The sequence below is a fragment of the Xiphophorus hellerii genome, chromosome 9, assembly GCF_003331165.1.
Source record: "Xiphophorus hellerii strain 12219 chromosome 9, Xiphophorus_hellerii-4.1, whole genome shotgun sequence".
In the NCBI taxonomy this organism is placed as follows: domain Eukaryota; kingdom Metazoa; phylum Chordata; class Actinopteri; order Cyprinodontiformes; family Poeciliidae; genus Xiphophorus; species Xiphophorus hellerii.
The window spans coordinates 6,248,132-6,269,373 of NC_045680.1; the positions used below are offsets into that span (position 1 = coordinate 6,248,132).

At 38.5% G+C, this 21,242-nt stretch overlaps 1 protein-coding gene across 2 annotated transcripts in view; it reads right to left on the minus strand.

Moving 5' to 3' along the window:
• The window catches only part of arid3a (AT-rich interactive domain 3A), a 76,432-nt gene that overhangs the window by 7,418 nt on the left and 47,772 nt on the right, over nt 1-21,242 (minus strand). Inside the window, exons 4-8 of one of the 2 annotated variants that reach the window (XM_032572457.1) lie at nt 10,542-10,614; nt 8,246-8,429; nt 6,465-6,712; nt 2,238-2,519; nt 518-607 (exon numbers count right to left, since the gene is read on the minus strand). In XM_032572457.1, coding sequence (XP_032428348.1) covers nt 518-607; nt 2,238-2,519; nt 6,465-6,712; nt 8,246-8,429; nt 10,542-10,614 — 877 coding nt within the window. Of the gene's footprint in view, nt 1-517; nt 608-2,237; nt 2,523-6,464; nt 6,713-8,245; nt 8,430-10,541; nt 10,615-21,242 lie in introns of both variants that reach the window. The other variant, XM_032572456.1, reaches the window with a different exon arrangement.

A 21,242-nucleotide genomic window follows, 5' to 3' on the forward strand; every position in this document is an offset into this window, starting at 1 on the left:
TTTGCTTGATGGTACACATTTGCATCAAGAGCACTAGACCTTAACTTCATGCAAAGAAAAAGGAGTGGTCATCTGACATCTTGTCTGTAAAGTGGAGTACAGGAAGAAAAGGATGCATTCTGTTTCTAAATAATGAAACAACTATTTTGTCTGATTTTTGAAGAAATAAAGTTTCTCCAATAATTGAACATGTGATTAAACAAAACAAAACAAACAGTTTTTTGAGAGATCCTCAGGTTAATCTAAAGCTACATTAGCAGAGGTTGCCAAAAATAAATGTGTTTTATACCAATGAGATCTGGAAAAATTTACTATTTTGATGCCGTTCTCGAAATCAAAATCTGATTGAGTCTCTAAAGATTTTAACATCTATCAATCTGAATATCTTGAAGGTAAAGGCTTGCAAAGAGAAGACAACATATGCATTGTCTCCCAATATCAAATTATGAGGGGGGGTAATGACAAAGGAAGGAAGTGATGCGTTGTACTTCCTGTATGGCATCACAGAGGTACTCACCAGTGTATACCACTCCATTGAGCTCCACTGACATGCTGATGCTGTTTGTGCCGTTTGTGGTGAGGTTCAGAGCCGACTCTTGCCTGCCATCTGCCAGGAAGACAATAGGTTATTTTTTTATAATAATCTTTTGTGTCTTCAGTGTTAAATATCTCACCCAAAAGACACAGATAGAGTGGAGTGCACAAGTATTTATCTTGGCAAACAAACACATTTTGTGCGATCTGTTTTTAAATAATCTCTATAAGAACATTTCTGTGAAGTTTTATCGCTTACTGAGAAACAGTTTGCGTGTTCCATCAGATAGTCAGAAACCGAGACGAACCTTTGCTATAAGATCAAAGATGCCGCTTGCACATAACAATCCCCACAAAGAAACACACACATGTAAGGCATGTCTGCATGCGTGCTGCTCCTATAAGCTAAACAGGTCAACATATAGGCCTGCTGCTCGCGCTTTCCTTACTGCTGCGGTTTGTGGTGACAAGAATGTATTGAGATGGCAACTGAAGCACAGAGGGAAGACGGGTGAAATCTAGAAATCATACACAATGAAAGAGAGGAAAAAATGATAAAGGTGTGCTGCAGTAAAAACAAAAAGGTAACCTGATGTGTATCTATATCTACGTTTGACATAAAACGCTTTCCAAGATGACCAATTAAATCAATAAGGTCATTTTAACTAGGGCTGCAACTAATGACTAATGATAATCTATCAATTATTCTGACGATTATGTAATATGTAGTTACATATTACAGAGATTTTTCTTTTTTTTACAATATTGTCTTAACGGTGACCTATTATGCTTCCGTCAACAGGTTAGGATAGTCTATGGGTGATACAAGACATGTTCATTACATTTTTTTGAACAAAATGATCCAGATAATCAGATTTTCTGCTCAGTTCAGTCTGTTTAGAATTTACAGAATTATCTGTTTTAGGGCGTCTTGTAACTTTAAAGCCAAATTAGCTGCTGCTGGCCATGCCGCCCAACTCAACGTTTATATTCACACATGAAAATGGCTGCAAACATATGTGCAATTATACAGCCATACATCTTAGAAAAGCATTAGTAGAGCCTCCTGCACAATCAACAAGAACGCAACAAGTGGTTTTTGTATGGTAAGTCAACAACAAAACACTCGCCTTTTCCAGCAGCCATTGCACAGAGCATACAACAATAAAACCAGCGGACCAAACAAGCTGGAGCTCGGTTGGGGTTGCTAGCTAACGGGTTGGACTTGGGTGGGGTTGCTAGGTAACGGCACAGAGCCCGTTGAATGTGACCCAACCCTTCAGGAGGTTTTTGAAACGGATCATTTTAAAAACACTATAATATTGCCAGAAAACTTCTGGGTCTATTTTTATGCACCTGGGCTGTTTTTAGAAGCAGTTGAGATTCAAATTGAAGTACAAAAACATGCAAAATGTTAATCTTGTAAAATGCTTGCTGTGCCTACATTTAACTCAAAATGTAAGCAATCAGAATATTATCAACAAAAATGTTTATACATATTGTTTAATAAACTGTAATAATGTTTTTGTTATGAGTTTGTATATACATCAGACTTTCCAGAAAGTGATAAAAACAAATATTTCTCCCCTTATTATTCTGTTATTTAGTAAATTATTTTGGTAGCATATATTCACATAGTTAAAAAAAAAACATTTCTGCTTGTGAGGAAACGCTGCAGAAGGTCTGCTTGCTGCGTTCGGCACCTTGATTGTTGATGCGGATGTTCATGGGTATCTGAGCCGTCATGGCCAGCAGGTTGTGCTGCAGAGCTCTCTGCAGCAGCCGGTGGTGCTCCTCCGCAGGCAGAGCCATCTTCTTCTCCGGAGGCTCACCCGCCTCCAGTTTGTCCCTCAGCTGCTCCAGAGCCGCCACCTGAGCCGCCATGGCCGCCTGGGCCGCCTGTACAGCGGCCACCGAGTGGCCGGGCATGGGACCCACCGGCAGACGAGGAATCCCGACCCCTGGCAGCGGCTGGCCTCCCTCCTCTTCTGGTCCGACACAGAGAAAATCAGCGTCAGATAAAATCAAATACGTTGAAATCCGTCTTTCTCAAACTGTGAGTCCGCAGGCTCCCCCTAGTGGTTCACAAGGTACTGCATGTAAATGACCGTTTATGTGCCGTGACGTCAGCTCAAAGTGTGACGCTACAACTAGCTTACCAAACGATCGTGGCTAAAAACAACAGTGAATAAGTGGATTAAAAACGGGTCACTGAAAAAGAAGAACTATAGATACCGATGGAAAGGAAACAAAGCCAGGTTTACTTATATGATCGGAGGAAGTCAAGTCATACCTGCAGAGAGTTTTGATGTGCCGCTCACGAGCGATTCGATTCTTTTGAACACCTCTTGAACACCTTCACCGCCGTGAACGAGTCTCAGTTGGTGAGAACTGTTCTTTGTTTTTTTTATACGACTCTGCTTGCAGGTCAACAGCTATTGTTGTTTTTATTTTTAAAACAATACAAATAATTATATAATCTGATTTAGTCTATTAATAATGTCTTGTGATAGGATTCTACAGTCATTGTTGGGTAGTAGGAAGGTACATTTACTTGAGAAACTTGGGGGGGAAAAATACTTTTAGGAATATTTTTACTAAGCTGTACTTTTTACTTGAGTATTTTTATTATAAAGTATTACTACTTTTACTTGAGTAAAATTTCTCTATACTCTACCTATTGAGAGTCACTTCACCGAATGAAGAATAGAATAGAAGTACTTTATTCATCCCAGCAGGGAAATTACTTCGCAGTTACAGCATAGAGACAAGACAAGACAAGAGACGAGACAACGTCCAGGTGTTGAATCTGGAGTTTGGCTGTGGCAGAGCTGATGATGTCACAGGCCACCGCTGCATCAGCTGATGGGGGAATGTAAACAGCGATCAAAAAATAACACGGCCGCATTCCCACAGCCAGAAGTTCAATGTCCAGGCTACAAATCTGTTCCTTCACGTTAACATGACCGGGATTACACCACCTCTCACTCACATAAAGTGCAATCCCGCCGCCCCTCTTCTTCCGACTCTTGGAATAGTCCCTGACCCCGCGCACCAAGGAAAATCCAGGGACCTCCACGCTGTATTCCGGAATAAGCGAGTGCAGCCAGGTTTCCGTGAAGCAGAGATACTGCACTCCCAGTACTCCTTCTGGGTCCTAACCAGCGCCGTGAGTTCATCTGTCCTATTTCCCAAAGACCTCACGTTCCCCACAATAATAGCCGGTATCGCTGGCCTATGCCGTCTCCTCTTCTACCTCCGTTTAACTCCAGACCCGCAGCCCCGTCGTCTCCTCCGTAACTCGTCCGGGACCACAGGCCCGTCTCCGGGCAGCAGCAGAGGCCCACACAGCGCAATCAGCCGTTCATGCGAGCAAACAATGCCGCTACTCCGCTCGGCGAGGTTCTCCGCAACCAAGAGTATAAAAAGTAGCAGAAGAACGCAGAGAACATCGACAGAACCACATCCAGCCATTGTAGAAAGCCCAACTGATGATCCATGGGTTCTTCAAGCACGGATCATTAATCGGTTACAGACACAGACACAGACAAACACACACGACGGGAGCTGCGTCTGCAGGCAGCCAGCTGCGCCGGCGCCATCTTGACATCCTCCTACAGAACAAGATCATTTTAACCAAAAATTCACCAGACGCAGACATACCCACACACACCCCACACACGCCGTATTTGCTAAAGTTATATTTAAAGAAAAAAAAGATTTTGAAAGATTTTTCTATTTTCTGATTTTGTTATTTTGTACTTTTGCTATTTATGTAAATTATTTCATTTCAGTCTCTAAAATACCAAAATTTCTACATAGCTTTATATTTCGGTCCATCTGATGGTGTAATTTTTAAATATTTTATGACTCATATTTTGATTAGTTACTCAACACTTTAGTAGTTTTTTTTTTACCAAATACATTTTTATTTTTACTTGAGTAAAATGATAGTACAGTGCTTAGGCCTGTCACGATAGCAAATTTTGCTCAACGATTAATTGTCTCGAAAATTATTGCGATAAACGATAATATTGTTTGAAGACCTTTTTACACTGATTTAATGGAAATGACGTAATAATGCATGCGATTTCCTGCCAAAGTTAGATACACTTTATTTTCAAAAGAACACTAAACACTTGAGCTGATAAACAAAATAAACAAAACAACCAAAAACAAAAATAAAATGGATTCTCAGTCTCCATTAACAAAAAGCTCACTTGAAAAAAAACCCCTAAACATCATAAAGCCAAAGTGGAAATAAATACTGCATTCAACCAAAAGAGTGCAGATTATGAAGTGTGTATATTATGTTGCCCTTCAGTAATAATTAGATTTAAATAGAGAAGATGGGCACATCGACTACCTGATGCAATAGTTCACACTACATGATTTTTTGCTCCTATTTTTCTCCTTACAACAATCTTAGAACGTTGGTCTTTCTAAGATTGTGTGGTGTGTTACGGTAGATCGTCGTTGCCGCTCCGATCTAAATCAGGGGTTTTCCCCGACTGGGATCTTAACGCAGCCTGTTGAATGTGACAGGTAGCCAATCAGAAAGCGCGGATTCTCCTCTGTGTTTTCTGAGGGGAAATTACAGAGGGGAATCCCAAACAGCTGATACGGCGCAACCCGAAGTCCAGCGGACATTGGAGATGATATGTGGAAACAACATTAATGTTTATTCAACATGCAAAGAATATAGAAATGACAAGGGGAGCAGCTGGAACGAAATTGCTACCGCAGTTGATAAACCCGTAACTTTTCAGCTGTTATTCGTTAACGTGACATAAATAGGTTGTAATGATTTTCATTCAGTCAGGACTTTACGCTGACACTAGCCACATGCATTGCAGGTAGATTGTAGTAAAGCATTGATTAATGCCTGGTTTTAAAATTAGTTAACTGGACTTGTAGCCATTATTTTGTGCCCATTGTTGGACACCACACGGCAGGACCGAACCCGATCGAACCGTTATACCTAGGATTTCTGTCGGCTAATGTGTGATCTGTCAGGTTTTGAAAATGGGCCGACAATCGGCCGACAGCTCATGTGCGCTGGGCTTTACACTAAGTAAAATTAGGAAGGGGGGGTCAGTTGAGAGCACCGGAGTTGAGCCTTTTTTCATTCGGTGTCATTAACAGAAAGAGAAAAAGGCCGGAAGAGACGATAATGCCGATAATTAAAATGACGTCGATAGTTTTAATTTATCGTACGATTAATCGATTTACCGTTTATCACGACAGGCCTAACAGTGCTACATTTTGTGGGTACTCAAATCTCTGTCTACATTCTGCTGATGGAATAAGATGAAATATAACAACATTTTATGTATTTTATGTCTCACACACACCTTATACAACTGACTGGTCTGAAAATAAAACACTATTTTAACAAAAAAAATCCCCCAACTTCAATAACATTAATGTATAAAATAAAGGCCAATCTGTACTTCAGTTAAACAAAATAATAAGCCATTGAGTCATTAGGAAAAACACATTTACTACACTGAAACAATCCAAACAAATCATGTTACAATAAATGACCTTCCTGCTCAAATTTAATATATAAAGTTAGAAAAAAATCTCTAAAATGTTTTGAAGTTTTCTAGCATTTAGGAAATAGAGATAATTTTGTTGATTTTAAATTACCTAAAACAAAAAAAGTTTAGTCTGATTTAACTTCAGTCAGTGAGAAAAAAAAAGTCTTTTTATTAGGTAAAAATGCTTTCCAAATTTAGATTTTTAATCAAACGTTGAATTCTACTTTCTTACAAAAATCAAACACTTTCAAGGATTTGAATCTTGGAAACCTTGAAAACACTTAATTGAAATTCCAGCATTTGCAAGGATTTCAAGCACCCATATAAACCCTGTAAAGAAGAATATAAGTCATTTAGGTTTTACTTCCTATAACCAACAGTTCCTACCTTTCTTAATCTTCTGCATGGGCGTGAGCGAGGCGCCGTTGGTTCCCACCGTCAAGCCCACGTTTGGCGTAGAGACTTTTGGGGAGGACAGCATGGTTGGCGTCCCGTTGGGGGAGTAGGTGAAGAGCGAGCTGCCGAAGCTCTGCCGTCGTCCTTCCCGCCGATTGCTGTCGATGGCTGCCTGAAGCTCGTTGGGGTTGCTCAGACCTCTCTTATCACATTCATATGGGTACAGGTACTTCATGTATCTGGAATTAATGGATGTAAATGATTCTTTTATGAACATTAAGTGATGCATTACTTCAAAATTCAATGTACTTTTTGGGGGATTTTATGTCAAAGAGCAACACAAAATAGTAGAATGAAGCTCTGGTTGTTGATTTTTTAAAAAATATTTTCCGTTGTAAAAGTTAAAAATGAGGAGTTTCAATGCTTTTAGGACGTCTTTACCAGATCTAAGAAGGTCCAAATGTTAAAAATGCAGAATAAACGTCCCGATTTTGTTAATTCAACGAGTATTGATCTCAGCAACTTATTCCAGGAGCTTGTACAATTAATTTGCTTATTATATTTTTCACTCTAAAGTCACTATTTATTTCTTTGAATTACCTTATAACTATGCCTGTCATGATAACAAATTTGGTAGACGACAAATTGTCTCAGAAATTATTGAGATAAACGATAATATTGTTGTTTTGATACAATTTTCAACTAATAAAATGATAATGGCATAACAATGCAAGTTTGTCCTCTGATAAACTAATAAACTTTATTGTAATTGTACTGAACAATCCAATAAGTATAAAAAAATCATCCAAAAACAAAAAATAAGATGAAAATAAAAACTGAAACCATCAATAAAATGGATGATAAAGTCTAAACTAAGATTTCACGTAAATCATCAGAATGTAAATTAATGAGGTAATTTTTTATTTATCTTATGATTAATTGACAGACTGCTTATTGCAACATGCAGAATAAATATAAATGTATAATTTAGGAGATTTTTCTGGAGCTCTATAAATCCAAACTTCATCAGATTCAGAAACAGGACGTGAATTGATTTTAATATCAAAGAAGCGCTTTACTCATTAGAAATAAAGCTTTTTATTATTTTCAGAAAAGGGAATAAAATCTGGAAATTTAAACATTCTTTCATGAAAATGGAAAAAATAAATCAAAGACTTTTCCACACTGTTCAAAGCAGTGCATTGGTGGACTCAGGGCTGCAAATATAATAGAACACCTCATTTTTCTGACTTTTATTTACAAATTAAAATAAAAAAACATGCATTATTTCCCTTCCAATTCAACATTATGCTCCAGTTTGTGTTGTTCTATCACATAAAATCCCAATAAAGCACATTAAAGTTTCAGGTTGAACTAAAATCAAGATCAAGAGGTATAAAAACCGTAAATACAACACAAGCCGCCTTCCTGTGAGAGCAGATCAGGATGAGATCTGATCTGATCTTATGCTAGCTGGCAGCGAGGAGCTCCAACAACCAGAACCAACTACAGGAAATTACTTCAACACACAGGAGTTAATTTGAAAAACAAAGCGGCTGTTGACATTTGATCTCTGCCATCTCCAACGCTGTGAAGCACCGAACAGAGCAGGGATTAAGGGATTAAAGCTGTGACAGTTAAGGCACTGTTTAGTCATGAAGAAAAGCTGACTTAGCTGCGTCTGTCATCACTGGAAGGGTGAATCCAAATATGCCAAACACAACAACAGCACAGGCGGGTAACTGTGAGAGGAAACAGAAACGTGCACTGACTGTGTGCGGAGGGTGAAGGCTGCACTGGTGATTGAGGTAGGCAGGTTAAGTCCCTTGGTAATCTCCCTCCACAGTTTCTTGTTGATGACCTCCACCAAGCCGCCTTTCTCTGTCACCAGCTTGTAGAGCATGTAGAGGTCCAGGACCTGCTTGGCCATTATGGGAATACGGTTCACAGGGGTTCCTGGTTCACACATACACAGGAGAAACATGAACAGGTTAAAAGATTGCACAGCCAATTAATGTTGTGTACCATCATGTGAATTATATTCGAGTTGTACGTTGGAGATGCTTGCAGTTTGCTTCAACACCTCGGGAAAAAAGTAGAGCTGAAATAATTAATCACGATTATTTGTTTATTAAAATAATCGTCAACTAAATTAGTAATCGATTAATCGCTTACTGGAGTGTAGAGACTCAAAAAATCTCTTTATTTAAAGAACATTCTCAGTAATTAAGCAAAAACTGTGCAAATAATATGTACATTTTGGATTTGTGATGTCTGTAAATGTGTTCAAAAATTCCTCAAGTAGCATAGTTTTATTTCCACCTGGTTCAAATTCTGTAAAAAAAGAAAAAAGAAGCTAGTTATGTAAAATAAAGCAACTTTTTTTATTTGCATAAATTATTAATTGGATAATCCCAAAAAGAGACATTAGGATCAGCTCTACATGTATTGATGTTAAATCAAGCAGAAAGTGTTGAGCTTTCTCACATGTTGATGTTATAAAAGTTCTTTTAGCTAAAGATTTTGCTCCTCGATCTTTGCAAAAAATGATCAAACGTACACAAAAACAGAGAACATTTAAATAAAAGTCTTTACCTTAGACTCTCAAATTCTGTTGTTAGTTTATAAATCACTGAACATCTTAGCACTAAAATACATTAAATATCTATTATTGTTGTTGTGTCAACCTTCCAGTCCTCTCAGGTCTTCTGGTTCTGGTCTGGTCTGAATCTCCAGAACCAAACACAGAGAAGCAGGATTCAGCTTCTATACACCATAAATCTGGAACAAATTTCCATAAAACTACAAAACAGCTGAAATGCTGCCTTTAAATCCAACCTAAAATCTAATTTGTTTAGCTCTTCCTTTGATTAATAGTAACTGGAACCTCATTTGTTTGAGTCTGGATTAAATTTTTCCACAGCAGTGTGAAGTTTTGTGTTGTGTTTTCATCATGTAAAGCACTTTGAATTGCCATGTTGCTGAAATATGCTATGTCAGGAATGGAGTTTTTGAGGTGAAGGATGAACCAGAAGGTACACGGCGACGTGGCATCTTGCTTTTATTTTTCTTTAGTCAGCAACACGAACATGTCCACACTCGGAGACACTGGCATGATTTAAACACAGACAAGAATCCCACGCCACACAAGGACGCAACTCAAACTTAAATACTATGGGGAACAGGTGAGGGGAATAACTAATTAGCGGACATGGGTGACACACAAGGCCTAAATTAACAGGGAGCACTGGAGACTACTTGGTTCAAAATAAACCCTGACATCTGAAAGGAAAACACACGAAAACAAAAGAAAAACCCCACAACACACTGACATCATGACACTATGCAGACAAACTAGTCACCTGTGTTTGTTTATATTATCTCAAGTCATAACAAGAACTAAAAACAAAATTATTTAATAAAAAAAAGGATATTTTGCTATAAAACAGTCATCTTTGCAACACAATTTAACTGGAACATCAGAAGTAATGCCTCAGTTATCAGAGTGGCCTGCAGATGGCGCTCACAGATTCCAAGAGTGGACTTGGCAGACCCACCCACTGACTGTGGGTGACACTGTAAAAGGCTTGTTCTGGTTGTTCAGTTGTGACCACATGTCTGTTGTCTCCCATGTCAGGCCCCGATGTGGTAACATGCCCTGAGCCCACCTGTGACTCCAGCAGCGCCTCTGCAGAGCAATGTCAAACGGCTGCAGCTTTTAGATGCTCACAAACGATGAACGAGCTGTCCAAACAGGGGGAACTGAAGTGCAAAGTGTTGGAGAAGTGTTCAGGCCTGGATAAAAACGCTAACTAATTTCCAGGCTTTTATACGGTTACAAGCTGCAATGTGACCGTGAAGCAATCATCTCTGAAATGAATGAAGACCTCACCCAGCCCAGTGAAAGCAGAGAATACGGGGGAGGGTGATCGTCGTCCTCTCTATAAAATAATTAGAAGCTGCCTGTGGCACCGGCCAGTAATAAAGCGGGGAGATTCGATGCAGAAATGTAATGGTTGTAATGGATACACAGAGCACAGGGCTTTCAGCAGACACATGGAAACTCACCTCGTTTCTGCATGAAACTGAAGAGGTCGTCGAGAAACTCTTTTCTTTTTGGGTCCCCGTCGAGTTCGTAGAGCTGTGGAAACAGAAAGGAGAGAAAAATGAAGGGAAAAGTTAGATTTTGTTATGTTAGATATCATAAAACATTCAATTACAGATGGCAGTTCTTTCCCCAAGACCATCAGGAACATAACTTTATGACAGTCAGATACTATTCCTGTTAAAGGAACAAATTCAGTCCAAAGGCAGCAAACGCCGGAGTTCTTGTGCAAAAATGTAAAAAGTTGCTTCGGTTAACCATAACAATGCTGGTCAGAACTGGAGCACAGATAGCAAGGTGCATAAAATGCAGACACAATTTGCAACTTTTAATTTAGAGCACAAGTCTTTATTTAATATCACAAGTGTTTATTTGTAATATTACACTGCACTGTGATGATTCAGAATAGAGAGCTTTTAAATCTCTTTGTTTGGTGCCGGTTTTTTTAAGACTAAGGCACTTCAGACTGACAACATTCCTTCTGACTCTCCTCCTCGTTGGATTATCTGCCATTTAAATATTTACTTTATGATCTCATATTTAAGCTTTGCTGTCACTTCTTTGGTTCTGTGGTTGTGTTATGCTTGAGTTCAGCCATCCAGACTCATCACCCATCGGCAGGGGGCCGTATAGGGGGGAAAGTTATGACAATTTTAATGGCCCTGACTGACAGGGGGCCCTCCACAATTTATTTATTTATTTTTTGTCCATATAAATAAAAAAAAATAGGGCCCTGTCAATTACAAAATTAATCATTTTGTGTTTTCGAAGATTGTTTTTAGCAGTAAAAATTTAATGTTCCCACTCCCAGACCAGAAAACACACATCCATATTTGCACTGAACCCTCCTGGATCCTGGTGTTCAGCAGCAGTCAGTGAAAGACAAGAATGACTGTGGCAGTTACTATGCTGCTAAAACAATTTATAAAACCAGATTTTCAAAAAGAAAATAAAAAATAGAGAGAGGGAGAGAGAGAAAAAGGTAAGAGTGTCAATTTATAACCCAGTTTTTCTCCGAGAGAGGTGGGTAGACTGTGTGAGATTATCAACCATTTAGCATAGTTAGCTTAGCTACAGACTACTGTTTGCCTCCTTTTCACTAGTATTTAATGAATTAAGGAAAAAAATTACCAAGATTTAACTTGTACCTTTTACCACTTAACAGATGAGTCAGTCAGCAGCAGCTCTAACCCACGTCCCTCCTGGCCTGTCCTCTAAGTGAAATTAAAGCTGCAGTATGTCACTTTTAAAAATATATATATATTTTTCACATAATTGTTAAAACTCATTATGTTGTGACAGTAGGGTATGAGAGATAATCTGTGAAAAATCTATTTCCTCTGCCTTCTCCCAGTACTATCTAGAAACAACCAGTCAGTGGCAGGAGAGTTTTAGCGCTGTCAATCACAATCTCATGTGGCTGCTCATCCTTCCTAGCCTTGCTCTGTGCTATGCTGCAGCTAGCATAGCCTGTTGTGAATGCTCTGTCTAGCTAGCATAGCTACCAATGATGGCAGATAAACGATTTTCCTGTAATGATATGTTGTTTCTCCACCATTAGCACATTTAGCAGTGAGTGAATGAGGTTGATTGACAGCACTAAGACCCTCCTCTTGGTTCTGATTGGTTGTTTTGGCCGGAACGTTGCATTACTTTAGCCAGTAATAGTAGTTCAGGGAGGAGGTGGAGGAGATTGATTGTTTTCACAGATTATCTGTCTCATAACAAACTGTCACGACATGGTGACAGCTGTAACAAATATGGAGAAAACATATTTTTTATTAAAGTTATGTACTGCAGCTTGAATAAAATGCAACTACATAGCATTTTTTGAGAAGTCTGGATTTGTTTATGTATATTTTGCACGTTGCCTATGACTGTTGCTTGTGAGGAGAGACGCTTCAGTAAGCTAAAACTAATAGAAAAAATTAGAGCAACCTACTTGCATACTGGATGTGGACTGTTGGATGTAAAATTCATGAGCAGTAAATATTGTGCTAGTGCCAGTATTGGACCAAAGAAAGCAAGTGACACTTTTTTTTTTGGATCAAATAGACTAAAAATATTGTAACAGCAGCTGCGCTGGTGGCGGGGGGGCAATAAAATTTTTTTCTCAGAGAACCCAAGATTCCTGGCAGCGCCCCTGCACATCGGCAACTTCTTTTACGCTTTTTAAAAATGTTTTTCAACTTTAATCATGAAAGTAAATGCATATTGTGAGGTTAAAAACAAAAAAATAAAGATAGGTCAAGAAGAAAATGAATAAAATAAAACGTGGAAGATAAGGGGGGCGTCCGAGATGGAAAATGAAGAAACGCAGCGGACCAGTGTGGCTTGATGAAATCCTGATGTGGGTCCAGCTGCTGGCAGGGCCCCGGGCTCCGGAAAGTTCAGCGAAAGTGAGCAGTAAAAGTGAGGCGCCCACACTGGGGGTAGTACAGTGAGCCCATTGAGCCTGTGGTTGTTGTTTTTTTCCGCTCGCATTGATAGTGAAATAACTTCTTAAAGCGTTTTCTATTTATGCCACATGCACACACTCAATGCAAACATTTAGGTTCTGTGAAAGCGTGACTCTCTTCACACTGCAGCAAAGGTTTACAGCGACGAGTCTGCGCTGAATATTTAGTACAACAAGATCACACGAGTGTCTGAGCAAGGTCACGGAGTTTCATAATGTTGTAGTGGAAGTAACCGGCTGTGAAACACAATGTGCTACTGAGAACTGCCGAACAAAACCACAGAAAATAAAAGCCGAGCGTATTATTACTAGACAGGCATCAGCACAGCCCACAGCCTGCAGCAAAGCCTCATGATGCAGTTTCCAACCAAGAGCATTTGATATCACTTCAGGAAATCACTCACCTCAGCTCGGGGCCGACACAAACAGGCAAAAAGGACAGAAGCTTTCTGTTGTGCATGACAGTACAATAGCTCTAGAATGATTTTAATTTAATAAAAATAAGAACTAAGCATTCATAAAATAGATTATATTGGATGGAGACCTGGAAAATTCTGATTTCTCAACTTTTTCAGTTCAATTAAAGGTAAATAATTTAAAAACTGTGTGTTGGAATGATGAATAGCGATGCACCGATCCATGTTGCGATACCGATACAGACATCTGAGCTTTAATATCGAAAAACATTTCTATTTTTAAAGGCAAACATAAAAGTACTGAGTTATAAATTCATTTTTAACTCTTAGCATCATAAGCTTGGTCAAACATGAAAAAACAAAACAACTAAATTGTTCTGTCACTGCGATTAGGGTTATACTAGGCAACAAAAAATAAATAGCAAAGAAAGGGAGACAAAAACAATAAGTTGACATGTAAAATAAACTGCAATAAATCTTCATGTAGATTTATTGCAGTGTGATTTCATTCAGAAAGAAATCACACTTTCTGAATGGCTCAGAAAGTGTGATTAGGACTCGTAAATATAATGTAAATAAATAATAAACCATAAAGTAGTTTCTCAGAGCTCAAAGCATAGAATTAGGTAAAATAGATCTGCTCTGATGGATCGGCACATTGCCACTGATGCCGGATCTAGATTTTTATTTTTTTTCAATTTCAGATATCAGATTAGTGCATCTCTAGTGACGAAACGCAAAGAAATCTCATTAAGCTCAGAATTATATCCAATTATTTAATTTCCCCCATGCAACAATAGTTACAATTCTCTGTGCAAATGTAATTAGTGGGGGAAAAGAAACGATCATTTTCTTGAAAGGCCGTCTCGGAGAAAATGAAAACGAAACGATTGTGATACGATGGCGACAGCGGTGGTTTGTCACCACTGAGCTCGTCCCGTAAAGTCACGTTCAGCCCTCATTAGTGACGCCAGGCTGGTGTAGGGTCTTATGAGCCAGTGGTCAAGACTGAGAGGAGTGGGGGCTGTGAGGCCGAGGCGGGCTGAGGTGGATGCTGCGGTGGGGGGATGCCACCTAATGTACAAGCCTGCTGAGGGGGGTTTAATTACAGGATGCATGCATTCCGTGAAGTGCCGCACCATAAATCTTAGAAATTACCCCTTTACCCAGTTCCCATCCCCCTCATGTTACTTTATTTGCTCCCTGTCCCTTTTTTAGTCTCTTTCTCTCACTCTTAATCACACCAATAAATATTTGCCTTGTGGTGTTGCTGCAGGCCACTCCCTCTAATCCACGGGATGTAGTGACAAGAGGATAAGAAATACAAACAGCTATAATATCCCAGAGACCATAATGCCTAAAAACAATCCAGTTATTGTTAACAGTAAAAGGTCTGATTCCCATGTGACGATTGTCGTTCGCAGCTATTTGGGAAGAACATAAGAAGCGTATAGCTGAACTGCAGCGGGTTGATTAGCGTCACCGTTTCCTCGTCCACTCAACAAGGCTGCTTCATTTTGTAAAGTGTGAACCGTGTTGACACCATTCTTACTCAAGCATATCCGGTTTCAGGTCTCATTCAGGGTTAACAGGCTCGGGCACAGCACCCTCCTTCATCTGAATGCCTCCAGTTGCTTCCTCCACATTTGGCTTACTGACATTTTTCCAACATTTCAAATTGAAAGTGCGTCTCGGAGTTGAGACACTTTACCTACACTGCAAAAACACAGAATATTTGGTCTAGTTTCTTAGTACACAATTGACAAAATCACAAAACTAACTTACAAGTAGATTTTCAGCAAGAGATAGGAGCTTGTCTTAAGTCAATAATTTCTTAAAATTTATGAAAAAGTACTAGTCCTACTGGCAGATTACTTCATTTATAATAACATATTTTTGCAACTAGTATTTTTAATCAATAATAAGGAGTTATCAACTTAAAATAAACTTCTATATATTGGTGAAAAGTTAATTGTTAGTTAGTTTTCTCTTATTTCAAGTTGTACTAAGATTTTTGCACTAGAAACTATACCAAAAACCCTTGGGAAAATTTTGTGTTTTTGCAGTAGAAGTTTTAAATTGGTGTTATTTTTATGAGAAAAAATAGGAGTTGTTCAGGAAAAACAGTAATTATTATGACCCAATCTGCGGCGCCATTGTGTTGTTGAGGTTAGCAGCATCACGTAATTGTCTAAAAATATTATAATTACAAGATGGGATGAGGTATGCATATCATATGATGGTAGGAATATACTCCATTCTTTGCAGAAGGTAGTAGGAATATACTCCATTCTTTGCAGAAGGACCAAATAAATGAACAACTCAGTTCGGCAGAAACATCACATTTGAGCAAAGAAAGAAAATGTTGGCTCGTCTAGTGAAGATGAGGAAATAAATTATCTTTTATAGCGCCATCATTTTTATAGCGGGATCATTTTTACAGCGTGGAAGAGTTAAAACTTTAATTATGGGCCAATGATTCAGCGGCGGAGAATGCTCTTAAATAATATATAATTTATTTTAATCAAGTGTGGAGCCAAATCTAACAAAGGATGTTTTTAAAATGTTGCTATCAGCTTCAAATGAGTGATTTTGCTTCATTGTGCTATAAATACGACATGAAACAGACGGCTATTTATTTTATTTATTTGCCACCAAATTGAATGACAGCCCAGGTTTTTCTTGCTGTCACACAGAGAGGAAGACGTTAAAATAAAATTTTAAAAATCCCCATAAATCACTGCTGGAGAACTGAAAAGCAGCATGTCTGGGTGTAATACCAGAAGAAAACCTTTAAAGCCTTTATTCCAGGGAAGAATTGCAAATATAGAGGCTGCACAGTGGTGCAGTTGCCTTGCAGCAAGAAGGTTCTGGGTTTGAATCCCGGCCTCGTTCTTTCTGCATGAAGTTTGCATGTTACTTTGACGTCCGCCCACAGCACAAAAACATGAATTTTAGGATATTTGGTGAATTTTTCTTAGGCATAATTGTGTGTTAGCATGATTGCAGAGTTGTGTAGTCAATAATTACATTACATGAGCAACTTTTTGAAAAAAATGTACTTTTAGGAGTATTTTTTATTTACTATGCTGCACTTTTTACTTTAGCTTGAGTAATTTTATTTTGAAGTATCGACATTTTTACTTCACTGAATGAAGAACAAACATGTTTGAGCCAAAAACACACCATACCTGCAGTTTGTTAACATTGCATATATCAAAATAATTTGATTTAAAAAATTGTTTCTGTTGTCTGATTTCATTCCATAATTGTGCTATTTATTTAAGTTGTTCTAATTTTGATCTTTAAATACCAAAATTTGCACATAACTTTATATTTTGGTCTGTCTGATGATGTAATTTTTAAATATTAAATGACTGATGTTTTGATCAGTTGCTCAGTAATTGACTTTTTGACATACTTTTTTACTCTTACTTGAGTGACTTCTTGAGTAATTTTTACCTTCACTTGAGTAAAAATATGTTGAATTTATCCACGTCTTTCCACTTTCAGAGCAGTCTGAATGACATGATTCAGATTTTTTTCCCCCCACCAAAAATCTGCAACTTTCTTCCATATGTGGTACTAATTTGGAAATGTATCCAACAGTTTTCAAAGCGTCTGCAGTGGTCAGTTTGCTGGAGTTTGCAAACTTCCACTAGGACTTCACTTAAGAACACGATAAATATGTTGCATGTTCAGCAGCGGATTTGTGATGCCATGTGATTATTTCTCCTCTAAATACTCCAGGAACCTGTTTTAGATGCAAGACCAATCTGGAAATTGGTCATCACTGTGTCTTTAAACAAGATAAAGACTCTAAAAGTGACAGAAATCGTCCTTTAGAAAGCTGTCATCACCGTCCCCTGATGTAACACCTACTGGGAGCCAATAACTGTTCTGCTGGTAATTTTATAAAACAAAGAAACACTTCTTTTTTTTAACATTTCCGCAGAGTAATAACTGAATTTATGGGACGTGTTGTTTTAATCAGATCAAGATAATCTAAATGACTCGGGCTGCCCATATTAATGCCTGTAAAAATAATCTCCAGAGGCACCGGACTCACTCACAATACATCATGGATCATGGGATGGAGACTATCATGGGAGAGGGCGACTGAGTTCATATTCTTAAAATAAGTCAAAGCAGAACTATGAAGGGATGCAAGGCTGCGCTCTGCGACAGGTATGAGGAAGTATTATTATTAGAAAATATAAATCAAGCAGTCTTTTTAAATGTAATAAAGAGAGGAGTGGCCGACAGCTGCACAAGTCCTATTAGAGGTGACCTATAATGGTACCTTGAACAGGTTGGGATAGATCTATGGGTGATTAAAAACATGTTTATCACAAATGTTTGGACCATGATCTGTTTTAGGGCATCTTGACACTTTAAATGCAAATAAGTCACTTACAAATTTTACTGTAAGCCACTGTTGGCCACCCCTCCTCCCCCAAATCAGAGTTTACACTCGCATGTGAAAATGGCTGCAAACAGATAAGGAATTATACAACTGCACATCTTTGAAAAGTATTAGTGGAGCCTCCTGCATAACTAACAACAATGCAGCAAGTGATTTCTGGATCATAAGTCAACAACAAAACACTTGTCTTTTCCAGCTGGCATTGTACAGTACATACTGGGGTAAATCAAGCTAGGTACTTACATAGCCTTGGGTTACTAGGTAAATGTGTAGTGCTCGTTGAATATGACTTAACAATCGGGAGGTCTTTGAAAGGGCTTATTTTTCAGACACCAAAAAAATATTAATATATTTCTAGAAAACAGCTGGAGCTTGGGACGTTTTTAGAAGCAGTGAAGACCCAAATGGCAGTAAAAATAACATGCAAAATGTTAATTTTGTATCCTACATCTTTGAAAAACAGAAGCGGAGCCTCCTGCACAGTCGACAAGAATGCAGCCAGTGGTTTCTGGATGGTAAGTCAATAATGAAACACTTGTATTTTCCAGCAGCCATTGTAGAGCGTAAAACCAGCCAACCAAATGTGCTGGAGCTCAGCTTGAGTTGCTAGGTAACCGACTGAGTTAGGCGTAAGCTGGGATTGCTAGATAACAACACAGTGCCCATCAAATGTGACTGAACAACCTGGAGGTTTTTGAAACGGCTCGTTTTCCAGACACCAAAATATGTTAACTTATTTCCAAACAAAAAAAAGAATTGGGTGTTTTTAAGACCTACATGAAAGTATAAAAATGTGAATTTTGCTAGACAGGTTCCCTTTAAAAGCCGTTGAGAAGCTTCAGATTTTGAGATTGTTGTGGAGCGAACTAGATGAACCCGACGTGACACTGACAGAAGCGGCCAGTCGGGATTCTGTCAAACTGGCAGGGCCGCTATCACGATCACACCACACCCCTTGTTGTGTAGCATTGTTAGCTTCCCACATACACAGCATGCATCTGTCTATCTGTATCTGCTTTCCTTTTTCACTCCTTGCTGTGTCTCTATTTGTCCTCCGTCTCCTATCAGCTTCGCTCTCTTTGTCTCCGGCCCTTTCTCAGTCCCAGGTATATAATCCCTGTGTACATTACAACCCCACCAGTACCACCACCGTTACCGCCCGCCAACAAGACTTTTATCAGACGGACGCGGGTGTGGCTGCTGTAGGTTTTCCATGTCTCTGTAGTAATTGAGCTGAGACGGGGGGATTTAAGCTCTACTTGTCAGATAAACAATAAGAAACTAGATAAATGACAAGAAACTGGGCCGACTGGTAACACAGGGTCCACACACCTTGATCAGAATGAAAAGAATAAAGAAAACAGCTCTGTGCTTTAACCTTTACTTCACAAAAACAAAGATAAAGACTCTAAATCATATGATCTTGTGAGACGTTAAATAGATCAACTCAAAATTACCACCAACAGCAGATATGTGTTATGATGACAGAGCAAAGTTAATCCAGCCAGACTTCAGATTTCACAACTTCTGATAAATAATCATTTGGTGTCTGTTGTCTGATAGTTTGGGAGCGTATGTAGGTCAGCGACTGAACGTCTGCAGATAAATTATAAACAGGCCTTATTCTGCAAACAATCAGTAACCAAAGAGCAGCCTTTACGGCCTTCAGAGGCAGCAGCAGTAGGTAACAAAATGTATGTGTGTGTGCGTGAGTGAGGGAGTTTGGGGGAGGGTCAGTCAGCCCATTAATGCAAATGGCTGTCAGTGGTGCTGGAGGTAGTGTCACGTAGCACACAATGGAGCCTCTGCAACTGAAAACCAAAGCCGAGAGAAGACCCCGGTGTCACCTACATGCTCCCTCACACCTGGCTCACAGAAAGGCCCGCATCCACAGTCATAAGTCTGTTTAGGTTTCTTATTGTTCATTTACAAGTCTGACCTACATTCTGCTGCTTTTAAAAGGGAATAAATCTTTGTACTTTTCCAGCAGCTAAGAATGTTTAGAGTTGTACCAGTAGTGCTAATAATTATCAAACTACAAAAGCAATTAAAGGCGGAGTTATTAAGAAGTCGGCCTAATGTGGAGCTTTGTTCACTCTACCGAAAAATAATATAGGAGATACATCAGAAGACTGAATTTCAAACAGCTTTAAGAAGGTATTTACAATACACTATAACTATCCTGAATGATTCTTCTTAATCTTATAATGTGTTATATTGATTGTGTATGTTTTTCCACCTGGACGCAGATATTTATCCCCAACAGGCTGGTTCCTGTTGCCACAAGCTTCCAAAATTCAATTTAGCATAGTTTAAATATCATTTTACTGATATTTAGTATCAGTAAAATGATACTAAATCATCATTTTGGTATCATTTTACAGTCTAGTTTAGTTTTTAATCTTGTCCTCATGAGGATGTTGTTTTTTATGGTTTTTAATAGCACCATTTTGAATTATGTTATATTTATATTTATTTTGTGTTGATGTAAAGTTTCCTATCTGGTGAGAAAGCTGACTCCTTTCACTGTAACCATAGCTGCCTAATGGTATAAATAAAGTTAATTGAATGATATTAAAGTGAATGTAGACTGTTTTCTGTGATATTATTATTCTTTTGTTTTCATCTATGGTCTCTATTTTGTATTTGTTTATGTTTTACTTTTATTTTAAATTTGTTATGTGCATTTTTAGTTGCTTATGTTGAATGTGTGGAACCCAAGAAGATTAGATGCAGGGAACTGCAACAAATGAAACAATGAACACTGCAAAAATTGCAAATATTATCAAGTATTTTTGTCTAGTTTTTAGAATAAATATCTTGAAATAAGAGAAAACTAACTTATAACTAACTTTTCAGCAAGTTATAAGATCTTATTTTAAGTCAGTAATTATTAAATATAGATTACAAGTACTAGGTTAATTCACTTATAACATGAGGAAAATCTGCCAGTGTAACTAGTACCTTTTAATCTACATTCAAAAATTAATTACACAAAGCAAGCTCCTGTATCTTACAAGTACACTAAGATGTTTGCACTAGAAACTCGATGAAATTTTTTGGTAAGATTTGGTGTTTTTGCAGCGAAAGAAAGTTGAACGGCATTTTATTTTTAGCTTGTTGTATTGACCTGCTGCAGAAAAACAACAGAAGCAGCAGTATCTGACTCAGTAATGGCACGGAGATAACCCCTGTGTGTGTTTTTACCGTCCACCATTTGTGCGCTCGTCCTCTACCTTAAAGGAAACGTTTAAAACGCAGCGATCAGATCATCTTTCACCCAATGCACTGAGAGCAGTTTCAAAACATCCTATTAATCCGCGTCCTTCAGGTGATTCTCTCTTAGGGAAGAGCTCAGTATGAA